Source organism: Balaenoptera musculus, chromosome 11, assembly GCF_009873245.2.
Source record: "Balaenoptera musculus isolate JJ_BM4_2016_0621 chromosome 11, mBalMus1.pri.v3, whole genome shotgun sequence".
In the NCBI taxonomy this organism is placed as follows: Eukaryota; Metazoa; Chordata; class Mammalia; order Artiodactyla; family Balaenopteridae; genus Balaenoptera; species Balaenoptera musculus.
Window position 1 is genome coordinate 11,810,395 of NC_045795.1, and position 19,475 is coordinate 11,829,869.

Here is a 19,475-nt window from a genome sequence, read left to right on the forward strand (position 1 = left end):
CCTCTGAAAAACAATGGAGGCAAAGATCGAGAAGATCCAAGAAATGTTTAACAAAGACCTAGAAGAATTAAAGAACAAACAAACAGAGATGAACAATACAATAACTGAAATGAAAAATACACTAGAAGGAATCAACAACAGAATAACTGAGGGAGAAGAATGGATAAGTGACTTGGAAGACAGAATGGTGGAATTCACTGCTGCAGAACACAATAAAGAAAAAAGAATGAAAAGAAATGAAGACAGCCTAAGAAACCTCTGGAACAACATTAAATGCAACAACATTCGCATTATAGGGGTCCCAGAAGGAGAAGAGAGAGTGAAAGGACCCAAGAAAATATTTGAAGAGATTACAGTCGAAAACTTCCCTAACATGGGAAAGGAAATAGCCACCCAAGTCCAGGAAGTGCAGAGAGTCCCATACAGGATAAACCCAAGGAGAAACATGCCGAGACACATAGTAATCAAATTGGCAAAAATTAAAGACAAAGAAAAATTACTGAAAGCAGCCAGGGAAAAACGACAAATAACATACAAGGGAACTCCCATAAGGTTAACAGCTGATTTCTCAGCAGAAACTACAAGCCAGAAGGGAGTGGCATGATATATTTAAAGTGATGAAAGGGAAGAACCTACAACCAAGATTACTCTACCCGGCAAGGATCTCATTCACATTCGATGGAGAAATCAAAAGCTTTACAGACAAGCAAAAGCTAAGAAAATTCAGCACCACCAAACCAGCTCTACAACAAATGCTAAAGGAACTTCTCTAAGTGGGAAACACAAGAGAAGAAAAGGACCTACAAAAACAAACCCAAAACAATTAAGAAAATAGTCACAGGAACATACATATCAATAACTACCTTAAACATGAACGGATTAAATGCTCCAACCAAAAGACACAGGCTTGCTGAATGGATACAAAAACAAGACCCATATAATATGCTGTCTACAGGAGACCTACTGCAGACCTAGGGACACAGACAGACTGAAAGTGAGGGGATGGAAAAAGATATTCCATGCAAATGGAAATCAAAAGAAAACTGGAGTAGCAATACTCATGTCAGATAAAACAGACTTTAAAATAAAGAATGTTACAAGAGATAAGGAAGGACACTACATAATGATCAAGGGATCAATCCAAGAAGAAGATATAACAATTATAAATATATATGCACCCAACATAGGAGCACCTCAATACATAAGGCAACTGCTAACAGCTATAAAAGAGGAAAGCGACAGTAAAACAATAACAGTGGGGGACTTCAACACCTCACTTACACCAATGGACAGATCATCCAAATAGAAAATTAATAAGGAAACAGAAGCTTTAAATGACACAACAGACCAGATAGATTTAATTGATATTTATAGGACATTCTATCCAAAAACAGATTACACTTTCTTCTCAAGTGCGCATGGAACATTCTCCAGGATAGATCACATCTTGCGTCACAAATCAAGCCTCAGTAAATTTAAGAAAATTGAAATCATATCAAGCATCTTTTCTGACCACAACGCTATGAGATTAGAAATCAATTACAGGGGAAAAAAACCCGTAAAAAACACAAAAACATGAAGGCTAAACAATACGTTACTAAATAACCACGAGATCACTGAAGAAATCAAAAAATACCTAGAGACAAATGACAATGAAAACACGATGATCCAAAACCTATGGGATGCAGCAAAAGCAGTTCTAAGAGGAAAGTTTATAGCTATACAAGCCTACCTCAAGAAACAACAAAAATCTCAAGTAAACAATCTAACCTTACACCTAAAGGGGCTAGAGAAAGAAGAACAAACAAAACCCAAAGTTAGCAGAAGGAAAGAAATCATCAAGATCAGAGCAGAAATAAATGAAATAGAAACAAAGAAAACAATAGCAAAGATCAATAAAACTAAAAGCTGGTTCTTTGAGAAGATAAACAAAATCAATAAAGATAAACTCCTCAAATCAATAAAATTAGAAATGAAAAAGGAGAAGTTACAACAGACACCACAGAAAAACAAAGCATCCTAAGAGACTACTACAAGCAACTCTATGCCAATAAAATGGACAACCTGGAAGAAATGGACAAATTCTTAGAAAGTTATAACCTTCCAAGACTGAACCAGGAAGAAACAGAAAATATGAACAGACCAATCACAAGTAATGAAATTGAAACTGTGATTAAAAATCTTCCAACAAACAAAAGTGCAGGACCAGATGGCTTCACAGGTGAATTCTATCAAACATTTAGAGACGAGCTACCACCCATCCTCCTCAAACGCCTCCAAAAAATTGCAGAGGAAAGAACACTCCCAAACTCATTCTATGAGGCCACCATCACCCTGATACCAAGACCAGACAAAGATACTACAAAAAAAGAAAATTACAGACCAATATCACTGATGAATATAGATGCAAAAATCCACAACAAAATACTAGCAAACAGAATCCAACAACACATTAAAAGGGTTATACACCATGATCAAGTGGGATTTATCCCAGGGATGCAAGGATTCTTCAATATATGCAAATCAATCAATGTGATACACCATATTAACAAATTGAAGAATAAAAACCATATGATCATCTCCATAGATGCAGAAAAAGCTTTTGACAAAATTCAACACCCATTTATGATAAAAACTCTCTAGAAAGTGGGCATAGAGGGAAACTACCTCAACATAATAAAGGCCATATATGACAAACCCACAGCAAACATCATTCTCAATGGTGAAAAACTGAAAGCATTTCCTCTAAGATCAGGAACGAGACAAGGATATCCACTCTCACCACTATTATCCAACATAGTTTTGGAAGTCCTAGCCATGGCAATCAGAGAAGAAAAAGAAATAAAAGGAATACAAATTGGAAAAGAAGAAGTAAAACCGTCACTGTTTGCAGATGACATGATACTATACATAGAGAATCCTAAAAATTCCACCAGAAAACTACTAGAGCTAATCAATGAATTTGGTGAAGTTGCAGGATACAAAATTAATGCACAGAAATCTCTTGCATTCCTATACACTAATGATGAAAAATCTGAAAGAGAAATTAAGGAAACACTCCCATTTACCATTGCAACAAAAAAGAATAAAATACCTAGGAATAAACCTACCTAGGGAGACAAAAGGCTTGTATGCAGAAAACTATAAGACACTGATGAAAGAAATTAAGGATGATACCAACAGATGGAGAGATATACCATGTTCTTGGACTGGAAGAATCAATATTGTGAAAATGACTACACTACCCAAAGCAATCTACAGATTCAGTGCAATCCCTATCAAACTACCAATGGCATTTTTTACAGAACTAGAACAAAAAAATCTTAAAATATGTATGGAGACACAAAAGACCCCGAATAGCCAAAGCAGTCTTTAGGGAAAAAAACGGAGCTGGAGGAATGAGACGCCCTGACTACAGACTATACTACAAAGTTACAGTAATCAAGACAATATAGTACTGGCACAAAAACAGAAATATAGGTCAATGGAACAAGACAGAAAGCCCAGAGATAAACCCACGCACCTATGGTCAACAAATCTATGACAAAGGAGGCAAGGATATACAATGGAGAAAAGACAGTCTCTTCAATAAGTGGTGCTGGGAAAACTGGACAGCTACATGTAAAAGAATGAAATTAGAACACTCCCTAACACCATACACAAAATTAAACTCAAAATGGATTAGAGACCTAAGTGTAAGACCAGACACTATAAAACTCTTAGAGGAAAACATAGGAAGAACACTCTTTGACATAAATCACAGCAAGATCTTTTTTGATCCACCTCCTAGAGTAATGGGAATAAAAACAAAAATAAACAAATGGGACCTAATGAAACTTCAAAGCTTTTGCACAGCAAAGGAAACCATAAACAAGATGAAAAGACAACCCTCAGAATGGGAGAAAATATTTGCAAACGAATCAACAGACAAAGGATTAATCTCCAAAATATATAAATAGCTCAATATTAAACAGCTCAATATTAAAAAAACAAACAACCTAATCAAAAAATGGGCAGAAGACCTAAATAGACATTTCTCCAAATAAGACATACAGATGGCCAAGAAGCACATGAAAAGCTGCTCAACATCACTCATTATTAGAGAAATGAAAATCAAAACTACAATGAGGTATCACCTCACACCAGTCAGAATGGGCATCAGCAGAAAATCTACAAACAACAAATGCTGGAGAGGGTGTGGAGAAAAGGGAACCCTCTTGCACTGTTGATGGGAATGTAAATTGATATAGCCACTATGGAGAACAGCATGGAGGTTCCTTAAAAAACTAAAAGTACAACTACCATATGACCCAGCAATCCCACTACTGGGCATATACTCAGAGAAAACCATAATTCAAAAAGACACATGCACCCCAATGTTCATTGCAGCACTATTTACAACAGCCAGGTCATAGAAGCAACCTCAATGTCCACTGACAGATGAATGGATAAAGAAGATGTGGTACATATATACAATGGAATATTACTCAGCCATAAAAAGGAACGAAACTGGGTCATTTGTAGAGACGTGGGTGGACCTAGAGACTGTCATACAGAGTGAAGTAAGTCGGACAGAGAAAAACAAATATTGCATATTAACGCATATATGTGGAACCTAGAATAATGGTACAGATGAACCGGTTTGCGGGGCAGAAATTGAGACACAGATGTAGAGAACAAACGTATGGACACCAAGGGGGGAAAGCCGTGGAGGGGTGGGGGTGGTGTTGTGATGAATTGTGCGATTGGGATTGACGTGTGTACGCTGATGTGTATAAAATGGATGACTAATAAGAACCTGCTGTATAAAAAAATAAATAAAATTCAAAAATTAAAAGAAAAACACTCAAGAGGAAAGAATTTTCAATGAATATTAGTTCTTTAAAAAACTAGATATGATACAATAATCAGTTTAGGGTTTGTTCAAATTTGAGAGCTTTAATTGGTCTGTGGGTGGGTTGGATGTGCTGTTAAATATTGTGCATAATTAGGGATGTGTGTATAAGCAAGATATTTCAGCATAAATTGAATTATTCTATCAGGTAATATGTAACACTATCTAACCTTTTACAAACTACTGGTCTCCTTTTTTTCTGTGAATACTGTCATACAAAAAAAAAAAAATGCCTCAGTACTGAGATGCAAGCAAAGTTGACATTTTGCATAATCTGTGTCCCTGCCTGCCTTTTAATATTAACTTGCTTTTTTTCTTCTCCTAACATGATATAAGAAGATGCTAGTAGACTAAAAGAAAAGGAGAGGGAAAATAATATTTTATGAGGATTTCAAATCTTATTTTAAACCAATGAGGAAAAATAATGTACATGAGTTGTGGTTCACAAACTGATTAAGAATAACGGTGTAGCCATGATAATACATCACATGATCATTTAACATGGCCCTCAACAAACTGACCATGAACTTAATCATTTACTATAACTGTAGTCAGTCAAATAGAAACTCAGCCAAAACAAGTCTGTCTGATTATAGTCATAGTAGGAATAAGCTTTTATACCTTTTACCTTGCGGATTACTTATTTTCTCTAACACATCCAAATAAATCATACACATGAACAATTCAACTGTAAATAATATACTGGAAAATCTTTAACCAGTAACTCTACAAGTCAATACTAGCTTATATATGAAACATAATAAGCAATAATTCAAAGTCTTCTTGGTTACTGAAATTCTCTGAGAAAAGAAATTTCACTACTCAATTGCTAACGAGTAATTGAAAAGTGGTGAATTGGAAGGGCTTTGAGCTGTTGGAAAGTTTGTGGTTTTCCCTATTTTTCACAAGTGTTTCCCCATAACCAGTAAGGGTCAACGTGGCCAAGAATGATTCTTCAGTGCCCACCTGAAATAGTTCCCTAAAAGTAAAAAGCAATGCTGGGCACTTTTAGTATCTCAGAATATAGTTCATCAAAGCTTCATTAAAGCTTGTAATTTTACAGATTGAGAAACTAAGGCTGAAAAAGATAGGGAGACTTATCCAAAGTTACAAGATGGTGGCAGAGCATGACCCAGCACTGAAAACCTCGCAGGAGGTTCATGTGACTCTGGGTCAACTGCAGGGCCACCTCTTTGCCTTTATCACCATGGCCTCTCCGTCTGGCCCAGGCTCAGCACAACAGAAACCAGAATCTTCTTAAATTATGATTCTCTGGGACTTCCCCGGTGGTCCAGTGGCTAAGACTCCGTGCTCCCAATGCAGGGGGCCCGGGTTCAATCCCTGGTCAGGGAACTAGATCCCACATGCCACAACTAAGAGTCCACATACTGCAACTAAAGATCCTGTGTGCCACAACTAAGACCTGACCCCGCACAGCCAAATAATAAATAAATAAATGTTTTAAAAAAAACCCAGGGACTTCCCTGGTGGCGCACTGGATAAGAATCCGCCTGCCAATGCAGGGGACACGGGTTCGATCCCCGGTCTGGGAAGATCCCACATGCTGCGGAGCAACTAAGCCCCGTACACCACCACTACTGAGCGTGCGCTCTAGAGCTCACGAGCCACAACTACTGAAGCCCACGTGCCTAGAGCCCGTGCTCCACAACAAGAGAAGCCACTGCAATGAGAAGCCCGCACACCGCAACGAAGAGTAGCCCCCCTCGCTGCACCTAGAGAAAGCCCGCGCGCAGCAACAAAGACCCAACACAGCCAAAAATAAATAAATAAATTTATTAAAAAAAACAAAAACAAAAACCCAAAACACTATGAGTCTCAACAACCTCAAAGTTAGCGCTGTGTCTCCTAACATATTACTTATAATGTCATTAGCAGAAACTCTCACTTGGTACATGTGTTACAGCTAAAAAAGAATATCAAAACCACTTGTGATTAAATAAAATTTACGAAAACAGTATTAAGCAAACTTTTATTTTCTGATGTAAATTGTCTGATTTAAAGAAAAAGGAATGCATTCTTTCATCATCATCAAGAGAACATCTGACATCAATTAACTCTCATCTACTTTAAAGTGAAGAATTAAACACAAAATTACCTTTGAAGGTTTCAAGTTCCTTCCTGTAGGAAAAAAAAGATATAAATTTATTAATCTATTCCCCATGGAAACTGCTCTTAGATTATAAAATTTTAAGTACTTCAAATGCCCAGAGTGGTATTTCTAGATGCTCACATGTCAATTATACTTCAGTGAAATTACCAGTACAATTAGCCTAAAGCTACTATTTTCAGTTTTTCTGCTATTACCCTATTAATGGCTCAAAAAAGTTCTACCAAAATTTAAACTGTTAAAACACTGAAACACTTATAAGAAGACACAGAGCATTTTAATGCCAGCTAGGAACCATCTAGTATATATAAGAATCAGTTTATAAAAGCACTTAACAATTTTCCCTCCACTGATAAATATTAAACAACAGATTTTTAAAATCTTTAATTAAAAATCATCTGGAATAGGATCAGTGTTTTCCCCTTTTAAATGAAAGGGGAAAGCATATATCAAAGGATTGAAGTCCATAGATCATCCTGACACAAAAGGGCCAAGCCTCCAGGAAATCCTCTGGTTTGTAATTTTGGCAGCGTCAATTAGCGATGCTGAAACACAAAGTTTCCTGGGGAAATGTAAAGCCAGGGAAAATAGATGATCATATAACAAAACATGTTTTAAAAAATCTATTTATTCACTCATTCATTCATTCATTTATTTATGGCTGTGTTGGGTCTTCGTTGCTGTGCATGAGCTTTCTCTAGCTGTGGCGAGCGGGGGCTACTCTTCGTTGTGGTGTGCAGGCTTCTCACTGCAGTGGCTTCTCTTGTTACACAGCATGGGCTCTAAGCACACGGGCTTCAGTAGTTGTGGCACACGAGCTCAGTAGTTGTGGTTTGCGGGCTCTAGAGCGCAGGCTCAGTAGTTGTGGCGCATGGGCTTAGTTGCTCCACGGCATGTGGGAACTTCCCGGACTAGGGCTCGAACCCGTGTCCCCTACATTGGCAGGTGGATTCTAAACCACTGTGCCACCAGGGAAGTCCCCATAATACAAAACATTTTTGACAAAGAAGTCAAAAGCAAGTTTTTTTCAGGTTTTCCTTCATAATTCTGTAATTATATTTTTCTCATTATCAGTACTAATAATTTTGAGGAGGCAAATTCATTTAGTAAAGGTTTGTTATCCCACTCAAAATATGAGACGTTCATCTTTTATTTGCATGTACGTTTTACTAAAAATCTAGAGCTATTTTTGATTCTCAAATCAGTATTCCACATTGCTAATTACAATACCTCTCATGTTCCAAAACAGTTGACTACAATGAACAGCTGGCTGGTGGAACCGGCAAGCTGCCACTGAAAAGCCAATATTCTTGTAACAGCCAAGGGAAGGTTCTTAAATCAGATGGTCATCTCACCCCTCTTTGTTTTCTAAAAATACCAACTCATGATAACATTGCCCCAGCACCAGAGTTCATTAACTAAGAAAAAAGAATGTTATTTTCAATCCTATCATTAAAAAAAAAAAAAAAAGTGCAATTGTTTCTCTTGAGCCGATAGCCCAGCTTCATTCTTAAAAGACTAGGTACAAAGTAAACATGCCTAAAACCTACTTTATACTCCAATAATGGGATGAAAGCCAAAATAGGCCTAGCGGAAAGGCAACATCTGTCGTAAGAGAATATCCTGAAGAGATACCTTCAATCTACTTCTTACTGATGCCCTCGTGTGAGCAATCCCCTAAGGCCACCAAGGGGTGGACAAGATGACGAAACACTCACTTCAATATTTTAAGAAGTAATTCTTTTCTCCCTGATAACAGTCTTTAGATAGTGTCTGCCTTCCTTCTTTTCGAACATGCAGCAGTAAACAAAATTTCAAAAAAGCACCTCCTGTTTTAAAAAGGTGAAACTTGGAGTAATGATTTCAGACATTGTTTTTCCCTTACTCGCGCCCTGAATACTAAAAACCATAAAGCGAAGAATCCAGTGTCTACTTTATTAATGAGTCATTGCCCAATTGAGGGAAGCTTTCATGTGGAGTTACCATGCCCACCTTCCAACCTTCTGGCTGCCTCATCAAAGCAATGGGAAGCTGCTATGAGAAAAGAGGCAAGGCCAGCAGGGTGCTCTCCCTAGACACCTCTGTTTACAGACTGTCATGACCCACGGCAGTTCATGAAACCTCCTTTCAGAAAGTAAGCCACTCCTGTACCCAATTCCTAAAAAAGAAGACTGGCTGAGGTAGTGGTGGTACAGATAACGGTGGTTTAAGGTAAAAATCAGTACTACGGAACTTTTAAAGAACTGATAAAGGAAATCAGTAGCACCGGAAGCCTTGAAGTGTTGTAATTTTTAGGGCAAACTCCACAATGTCAGAGGTAACAGCATCTGGAAATACAGAAGATATAAGAGAAGGGAGGGAAAGGCACATCAAGCAGAGGTAAGGGTGAAAGTGAAGCCCTGGAGGCTGAACGTTGCGCGTTATCTTTAGGAAAGAACAAGTAATTCGGAACAGCAGGCTGAATGAAGAGAAAGTAGTGGGAGATGAGGTTAAAGAGGTAGAGGATTCTGAGTGCCAGGCTACAAGGATTTGGTTTTATTTTTAGCAGGAGAATAACTTGAGCAATCTGTGCTTTGGGAAGAACATTCTAGCTGTGATGCATAGATGTACTAACAAGGGGGAGAATAAAGCAGGGAGCACTCAGGAAACTATTAGAAGAGTTTGAAGAAGAGCTAATTAGTGACTGGAAAGGGCAACATAAGTGGCAATGGCAATGAAGAGAGGGAGTCCAATTTGAAAAACGCCACGGAGAAGACTCAACAGACCATGGCAACTGATGACATGGGCACAAGTACATAACCATGAGAGTTCTAGTCTGGATCACTGGAAGGAAAGGGAATTCGTTAACAGAAAACTTAGGAAGAGGAGCAGATTTTGGAGGGCAGTGCATGAGTTCAGTCTGGAACTTAATGAAATAATCTGGAAGGTAGGAAACCTAAGGCTGGCGATGCTGAAAGACATGACTCCCCTCCCCTGTAACCCGCTCGGGGATTCAGCTCCCCCACTGCCTGTTCAGTCCTGAACCTACTCCAGCTTGGCTTCCAGACCCCACCACTGCACAGTGAGGGTCACCAGCAATCACCAAGCTGCCGAAGGCAATGCTCACTCTCAGTTTTCATCCGAATCCCTCAGCAGAATTTGATTCCTTGAGAAAGTTTTCTCTAGTTTTTCTCCTTCTCCCTCAGCTCCTTCTGCTACTTCTCTACCCTTTCCAGATGACCACTAGATGCTGGAGCTCCGCCAGCCTGGTCCTGGGCCCTCTGCATAACTTACATTCTCTCACAAGGCAATTCATTCAGCTATGCAGCCTTAAATACCATCCATATACTGACTTCCTGATTTATACTTCCTGTCTTGATCTCTTCTTTGAGCTCCAGACGCAAATGCAACTGCCTATTTGACAGCTCTGCTCAAAGTGGAGCAGGCTTCCCAACAATACCTGCAAGAGAGCCTGTTCGGGCTTCCCTGGTGGCACAGTGGTTAAGAATCCATCTGCCAATGCAGGGGACACAGGTTCGAGCCCTGGCCTGGGAAGATCCCACATGCCGCAGAGCAACTAAGCCCATGCGCCACAACTACTGAGCCTGTGCTCTAGAGCCCGTGAGCCACAACTACTGAGCCCACGTGCCACAACTACTGAAGCCCGCGCGCCTAGAGCCCGTGCACCGCAACAAGAGAAGCCACCACAATGAGAAGCCTGCACACTGCAACGAAGAGTAGCCCTCGCTCGCCTCAACTAGAGAAAGCCCACGCGCAGCAACAAAGATCCAATTGCAGCCAAAAATAAATAAAATAAATAAATTTAAAAAAAAAAGAGCCTGTTCTTCTTTCAGTCTCCCTCATCTCAACTCATGACATTACCAAGTTCCTCAAGCTTTGGTTTATCCATCTCCCTCCTTCGCCACATCTAATCCATCAATATATCCTATTAATTCTATCTCAAAACATATCCTGAATCCATCCATTTCTCCCCATCGTCACAACTGTCATGATGATAAATATCGTGCCTTGGGTAAATATTCATTTTCTCATACTGAATGTAATCTTTGATCATTCATTCAACAAAAAATGTACTGAGCCTTAGACACTAGGAATAACGTCAGGAATAGCAGTAGGAATAATGCTCAGGTTGGGTTATACACGTTCCATAACCTCAAGGAACTTTAGGGAGAAGAGACAGAAGTAAAGCAACAGTTAGAAACCGATGTCATAGATTAGTGCTCTGATAATGCCAGCCATGCTGAGGATTTTCTAGGAATACAGAGGAGGGAGCAACTCGCACACTGTGGGTTGCTGGGAAAGGCTTCCTGGAGGAGCCAGGATTGAACTGAGTTTTGAGGGAAAGTATAACTGATGATGACAGGTAACACTGATTGAAAACATGGCAGATGCTTCACTCTTGACCATTATTACGTCATACTCGCAGCTAACCAAATGAAAAAGCATAGGTGACCAGGAGTTCTAAGTTCTGGCTACTCTCCAAACTCTTATCCAAGTTCACCTTTTCCATGATGATATCCTTCACACTCAAATGGCAATCTCCCCTTACCTCAACTCCTATAGCACTCAGGTCCATTAGTTTTATAACACCTGGTGCAGCCTTGTAATGCAGTGATCTCCATGCAGGTATCATCTCTACAATTACACTGCAGAGATCCTGAAGTGCAGAGATCACGTCTCATCCGCCCTGATCACACATGTGCACAGAGTCAGACACAACAGACACTCAGCAAGTCATGATTATCAAGTACTGTGGCTGCAGAATGACTAAGAATAGCTGCTTCTTCAAAGAAGCCTTTGCTATGGCTAGGGAGGATTTTATTCTTTATAAAAAAGTTTGACCACATAGTCTCTCATCTGATAACAATGTGTTTGCCTCTTGCAATTTCAAAAATCTGAGTCTCTTCTTTTTCAAAGTTTAATAATATTTTCAGAAGATCAAATAAGTAGAAAGAATTGAAATGCCTTCCTTTAGATTTTACCATATTTTAAATTTTACTCAATTCAGCAAAGGCCATCACAAAATTTAGCATAACAAACCCTGAAACTAAAACATTCACCAAATAACACCAGACTCAAAAATCTAATATTTCCAAAGGGCGAAACTGCTATTTAATCATTTTCTCTACAGGGGTTGAGTTATGAGGGCAGGGAAAAAAAAAAAAAAGCATCACATTAATAAATAAATCTATGGAGTGTTGCAAGAAGTATATTAAATCTGTATATGTATAGAAATCAACTAAATCAGATTCACAGATGCAAACTTAATAGATTGGATCCACTGGATAAATGTCTCCATAAATACAATCATCTCACAGATGGAAGCACACTTTCTCTAAACACTAAACTGCTTCCCCAGGACAAATCCATGATAAAAACCTAACACAATGATTCTCTATGGCAAAATACCACATTCAAAATGTGAAGTGCAAAATCAACTCTCACATTTTTCTTCATATTTGAAAATGTTTAGGGGAAATTGTTTTTAAAGTATGATCAGCAATACTTTTTGTATTGAACACAGTAGAAGAGCGTCCCTTTGTTATGGCTGATGGATAGGAAAGTTCATAGGAAAGATCTTACAAGACCTCTTTCACAAAAGACCGGCTACTATTCACTATTACCCAATCTTTTGTTTCTTAGCATTCCACAGTCGTGAAAATGTGTACCCTTATGCACCTGGTGAGTTTGTGGTTAAGAGGGTAGAAAGTGGATGAAGGTGGGGCTGGGGGAGAGCGGGCCTACCTGCTTGAGGTAATTTGCACAAAACTGTATCTTAGAAGTCCCTGCTGTCATTTGTTCCTTACACAGGTACTGTGGAGGGACATGTGTTATAGAACAAGATATTTTTAATACGTAGAATGGGAGGTGGCAACAACCAAGAACAGAACCCAAGAGAATAACAGAACTAAAGCATCTACAATGGCAACTAGATACTAACCTACAGTAGAGAAGAAAATTTAGGATATGAGTGTTACAGAAGTAAAAAAAGGACAGTTTCAAGAGGTCAGGTAAATGAGGACTGATTTGTCAACGGGCTTAGTTACCTAAAGACCTAAGAAGAAAAATACAGGTTAAATATTTAAAGTGCATCATGGATTTGGTCTCTATGAACGTCTTAATATGACACAACCTGTATACGATCTTTCTCTAGAACAATATTTTAACTTCAGTGTGCCATGCATCTTGTCCATTCACAAGCAACCTGTTAGAATGATCTACCTTGTTGGCTATTAGATATTTTTGTATTTCTACAAATACTCCTCAGCTTTGTTCTGGGATATAGTTAATTTACTTGGAAACAGTTTGATCTTTTTGATGCTTGTTTTTATGATTAGTTAAGCAGGTCTGGAACAGGGCTCAGTCAAGGGCTAACTGTACCCCTGCTGAAGGATACGCTCCTGAGTGCTCTACCTGGTGCCCCAGGAATTCTAAGCTTCTTCAGTCTGGCTGCTGGGCTCAGGCACAGTGTGAGGATGTGAGCACCGGGCACTGTTAACTGACCCTTTTGGATGATATTTTCCTCCTGCCTCAGGTGGTTTCCTCACATGAATTATCGGTCCTCTGCTGAATATTCAGGGGAGCTTTCTGCAGATTTTCGGTATCCTCTCTCCCTGGCACTGTGTCCAGTGAACTCTGGCTGCCTTGGGTTCCCAGGCGCTCAGCTGTTCTTCAGTTCAGAGAGTCTGCCAGGCTCTACCTGGGCCCCCTCCCTGCACTTAGCCAGGAAACTCTCAAGGCAGAACGCTGGGGAAACCACAGGGCTTGTCTCACCTGTTTCCTATCGATCAAGGATCACTTCTCTTCTTTGCCCAATGTCTTCCAAAGTGTTATTTCATTTATATTGTCTGTTTTTTGGCTGCATCAGGTGGGAGAGTAAGTCTGGTCCCTGTTATTCCAGCTTGGGAGGATCCTTTCTGAAAAAGCACTGCCTGAAGGAAAGCTCTCCTGATCTACTTTCCATTCAGCATCCAAATGGATCTCCATGCAAAACCTCGGGAGCTAGTTATTGCCTTTCTGCCTATCTCTGTTGGACCTTCTTCTCTGTTGTTCACCTTGGAGAATGCCACTGGTTTCTTCTGTTCTATTCTCAGCAAAGCCAGGCCTGTGGCAAGTCTCCCAGGCACACCATCCTCAACACTCTGAAATGGAAGAACAGGTCAGGCCCGTGGCCCACAGCCTGTCTAGTGGACAGTCAGTTCTTGAAGCTCAGGAGTTTGGTGGGTTATTCTCTAGAACATAAGCTGGTCAAATACTACTAAAGATAACATCTCAAATAAATCTGTTATGCTTTGCTTTAAAGATTTTCTAAACTTAGTCTACAGTCCACATTAACATAAAAATAAAACACAAACACAAAGAAGAGCATAGTTCCTTAGCATTAGCTGTAATACATAAAGCAAAAGGAATAATGACTTTCTCAAAATATGCCTGGGCACTGAATCTTATCAACAGAAGCAGTGCCCCCCCACTCACAGGAGTTTCTAAGAGATGACAATTAAGTTTCAAAGTCTAAATGAATCAGTGAAAAATGCTTCTAGAGTTTAGTATGGCCCAAAGTAGATTTCAAGTCCCGTGGAAGACTGTGTTAAAATTATGAGTCATTTATAATTAAGCTGAAATACTAAAATCACACTGTTCTTCAAGATGTAGCTATTTTCAGAGAAATTCTGATGGTATGCTGCATACTGTAGGGGAAAACAAAGGATCCAAAAGTCTGGAAGTAAGAAATATTTTAATTAAATCACTCACATGTGACTTTAAATTATTATGAAAGAATCTCAATAGTCGTTCTAAGGAATATTATGGTGGTACTGAAAAGATTACAAATTTAGAAGGCTCAATTTCTTTTTAGCTCTACTCCTTCATTCTTCTAAACGTAACCGCTGCTCCCCTGCTCGGAAGGCTGTCATCCTCCGTCCCCGTGTGGCTGCCTCCTCACACAGGTCTCAGCTCTCACGTGTCCTCCAGGAAGGGCCTTCCCTGCTCACCCCAGCGAAGCAACCCTCCCCACCTCTATAACGTTATTCTGTTTTATTTTCTTCAGTATAATTGTCTGAAATTATCCTTTTTTAAAATCATGTACAGGGACTTCCCTGGCGGTCCAGCGGCTAGGACTCTGCACTCCCAATGCAGGGGGGGGGGGCCCAGGTTCGATCCCTGGTCAGGGAACTAGATCCCACGTGCCGCAACTAAGACCCAGCACAGCCAAACAACCAAACAAATAAGTAAGTTAAAAATAAATAAAATCATGTACACATTTATCATCTACTTCTCCCCACACCCATGACTACAAATGCTAGCTGACTCCCGAATCTCAAAAGTCCATTTCTCTAACTGCTAGCTAGACAATGTAAATGGTCTTAGGTTCTTTATTTTGGCTCATATATTCAATATTAACGCTTCTTACTTGATGAAAAATGTATTTCCTATTGGTTATGAAAACCTATGCAAGGCATCTAGGAGTTACACGTGTATGGCTAACTCATCTTCTGAACCATATGACAACCTAACTACTGGTACCAGTACTTGTCTCTGCCTACAGCCATATTTCATCCACTATACCATGTTTTACTATTGATCAAGGCGGTGTCTATTCCTGTCCATAAAAGCTATCAGTAATAGCAATATCACTTTATACGCAGAAGAGTTATTAGAAAAGCTATTTATGGGTATCTTCCCCCTACAATTATACAGTTGCTTATATGTCACTTTCATTAGATAACCACCTAAAGTAGGATGTCCTTTTTCAATGCAGAAACACCTAGGTTAAACCATCTATTCAAATGTTTTTCAAGGGTAGATACACCCCTAGGAGTGTTCTAAAGCTCTATGTTTCCCTCTGCCCACACTGAGAATCTGCCATAGTAAGCCACATTACTGTTGGGATGGGTCACATCCCTCCTTTCACAGGAGGCAGGAATTTATTCTGTGCCGGGAATGCCTATCAAATATATGACAAAATATCGTATATCCGTTCTCAACTACAGATGCACTGATATCAACATCTGGGACGGATTCCACTTATTCCAATTCAACAGTCAAAAAAAAGAAGACCCTGGCCTTGATGCTGGCCCCTAAGCAGTAACATAATTTCATGTAACTCAATCTCCTCCCCAGCTCCAACAATCGCTGCCTGCCCACTCCCCAGGCTCTGATGGGAGCAGAATGAGAAAGTGCATCGGAGCCTATCGTAGACACGATTAGCAGTGGAGGTGTGTGAGAAATTATCCTTCATTCCCCCACTCTCTCCATCCCCATCTAGTTGTCTGACTCAGGTTATCTGGAAAGCTACAGAGTGGGTGGACACTGTAATACACACACACACACACACACACACACACACACACACACACACATACATCCAACCTTTGTATTACACATTATCTTCTTCAGAGCAAGAAAAGAAAAATCATTAGTTTAGTTTGTAGGGCCCCTTGTTAAAGAGGAAAGAGGCTTATTTTTAAGAAACTCTTCCCTTGTGGACCACATAATAAAACGTTTAATTTGGGGGCCTTTTAAAGTTTTTCAAATGGTGTAATATAGGATATCAAGTCACAGAATTTTAATATGTATTAGAGACGAATTGGTTCTGTAAGCAAGTAAGTTGTGAAATGCTGAGTCAAATTTCTCTACTATAGGAATTCTCAGAACCCTTAATAAACTGACATGTACTACAAAGTTCCATGAGGCAAATACAGGGTAAAGTGTTTCTGGAACTTATTTGATCATGGAATGCCAGTGGCTATCTTCTCAGTCCACTGTTCCTGTAAAACACTTCAGGGAATGTTGTAGCTAATAAAAAATTTCTAAATTCGATTTTTATGTTTATCAAAATAGTACACGTACATTCCTTAAGTCAAATAGTACCCACAAGGATTTATGATGAAGCAGATTAGTTCCTCGGCTCAGTTCTCCCCACCTTTCTGTCCTGCTTTTCGCAAGCAGCTACATTCAACTCTTCTAGAGATTTCTTCCGGTATTTACCTCCATTATTTCTAAATAATATGCCAATGCATATATTTATTCATTTTTTTCCATTTATTGACATTAGCCTTCATAATATTCCCAGTTTTGATAAACTCTAGATTGAATAAAAGTAAGAAGAAGCTTAAAATGTAAATAAGACATCTCTGAATAGTAAATATTCTACATAATTTATTATTGGAAAGATATTTTTTGATCTACATTTGACTGAATAAAACTACTCCATTCTCAATGTTGTCAACTCAAATTATTTACACTACAACTGACTGTTAATCAGCCATATATGAGTGTGTGTTGTGTGTGTGTGTATTAACTAAACAAATTGATTCCAAAAGGTTTCTTTGAAGAAGATAGTTCATCCTTTTATATGCTGAATAAAATAGGTTAAGAATTTCAGGAAGACCATGCATATACAGTCAACTAATATTTGACAAGGGAGCCAAGAATACTCACTCAATGGAGAAAAAACAGTCTCTTCGAGAAATGGTGCTTGGAAAATTGAACATTCAGGTGTAAAGAGCCCTATCTTACACCACTCACAAAAATGAGCTCAAAATGGATTAAAGACTTAAATATAAGACCCAAAACAATAAAACTACTAGAAGAAAACAGTGAAAAAAAGCTCCTTATTATGGGTCTTGGCAATGATTTTTTGGATATGATACACCTAAAGCACAACCAACAAAACAACAAATAAACAAGTGGGACGACATCAAACTAAAAAGCTTCTGCACAGAAAAAGAAATGACAAACAAAATGAAAAGACAACCTATGGAATGGGAAAAAATATCTGCCCATCATAAATCTGATAAGGGATGAAGGTGAACTGGATGAAAGTGGTCAAAAGGCACAAACTTCCAGTTAGAAGATAAATAAGTACTAGGGATGTAATGTACAACATGACGATGACAGTTAACACTGCTGTGTGGTATAAATGAAAGTTGTTAGGAGAGTAGATCCTAAGAGTTCTCATCATAAGGAAATCCCCCCCACCCGTTTTTTGTATCTAAATGAGATGATGGATGTTGACTAAACTTTTTGTGGTACTCAATTTACAACGTATGCAAGTCAAGTCATGATGTCGTACACCTTAAACTTATACAGTGCTGCATATAAATTACATCTCAACAAAACTGGGAAAAAGAGTTTCGGAAAGATTACAGTTTATATTGATAAACAGAATTAAGCAATGTTTCATAGTCAGTACTTCCACTATTTGTATTTAGAAAGGCAAGTTAACTAGAACTGAGAATCACCAACGATTCTGTAAGCTAAATGGACCAGCTTTTATTTGGTCCTTTAAACAAAACTCTCCCTTATCTTCCATAACCCTGCAGGAAAGTATATCATTATCTCTATTTTACAGATAAGAAAGGCAAAGATAGGTCATTTGCAAAAGGTCATATGGGTAGAAAGTGCCAGAGAAGAAAATCAAGCTTAGGTTTTCAAGGACTTTTCACAATAACCAAAACAAATCATATTACTGTTAACAATTGTGAATTAAATCAGTACTTATCATTTCAGGATAAAAATATGATTTCAAGCTAAGTCACAAGTCTAATGTCTTATTAGACAATCAGATGCAAAATACTTTGGCATTTATTAATAAATATTTATTTTATGAAGACGCTAGGAGTAACCATTAACAAATATCTACATATATAATTTTTTTCAAAGTCTTGGAAAGTCCATCAAAGTACTAGTTAATTTAAATTTCCCACCTTTGGTATTTCTCACTGAAACTGTTAGGTTTAAAACCTGTTATGACATCTTACATTAATCTCATGCGGTCCTTGAGAAATAAAGTAAATTTTATAATTTTTTAAAATTTGGCCTATCAGAACATGAAAAATTTACCATTATTTTACCTATAGATTTCAAGCTACTGATTATAAACTGGTAGTCATCAACTGGCACACTATTTTTTCCTACATATTTCAGAGTAACAGGTGCTATCAACAAATCTGTTTATCATATCTAAATTTACTAAAATTATATAATTTTTTAAGAAGTCTTTCAAATGCTAGTCAAGAAAAGCTTAACAACAGGATAAAATATAAAGGAAAGTCAACAGCTTGCCCAAGAGCAAAGAATTAGTAGAAGCCAGGACTTGGGTCTTCCGACTAATGACAGTGCTCTTTCTACTACACAATTCCTCTAAATACCTCTAAAATGATATTTCAATTATGTGAAACATGCTAAGACTTGTCCAGTACACTTTGGCTTTTACTCAGATTAAAGGTGAGGCTGTTTTCCAAACACGAAGTTGATTTTCATTTTGTAACATATAAATTATAATGTACTAATTATATCTAATAAATCTAAGTCACTGGGTGAGAGTGAAGAAAAGAATGACAAATAAAATTTCATACTTCCAAATCTTATTACCCATTTCCAGTTCAGGTTAGTCCAATGAAAATAATCACCGTAATTACTACTACTGACAGAGCACACACTGCATCTGAT

The 19,475-nt window shown here is 38.5% G+C and overlaps 1 protein-coding gene across 1 annotated transcript in view; it reads right to left on the bottom strand.

Annotated features, from left to right (window-relative positions):
- Positions 1 to 19,475, bottom strand: part of DTNBP1 (dystrobrevin binding protein 1) — a 119,893-nt gene that overhangs the window by 59,126 nt on the left and 41,292 nt on the right. Inside the window, exon 7 of the mRNA XM_036868502.1 lies at positions 7,011 to 7,033. Coding sequence (XP_036724397.1) covers positions 7,011 to 7,033 — 23 coding nt within the window. The remainder of the gene's footprint in view (positions 1 to 7,010; positions 7,034 to 19,475) is intronic.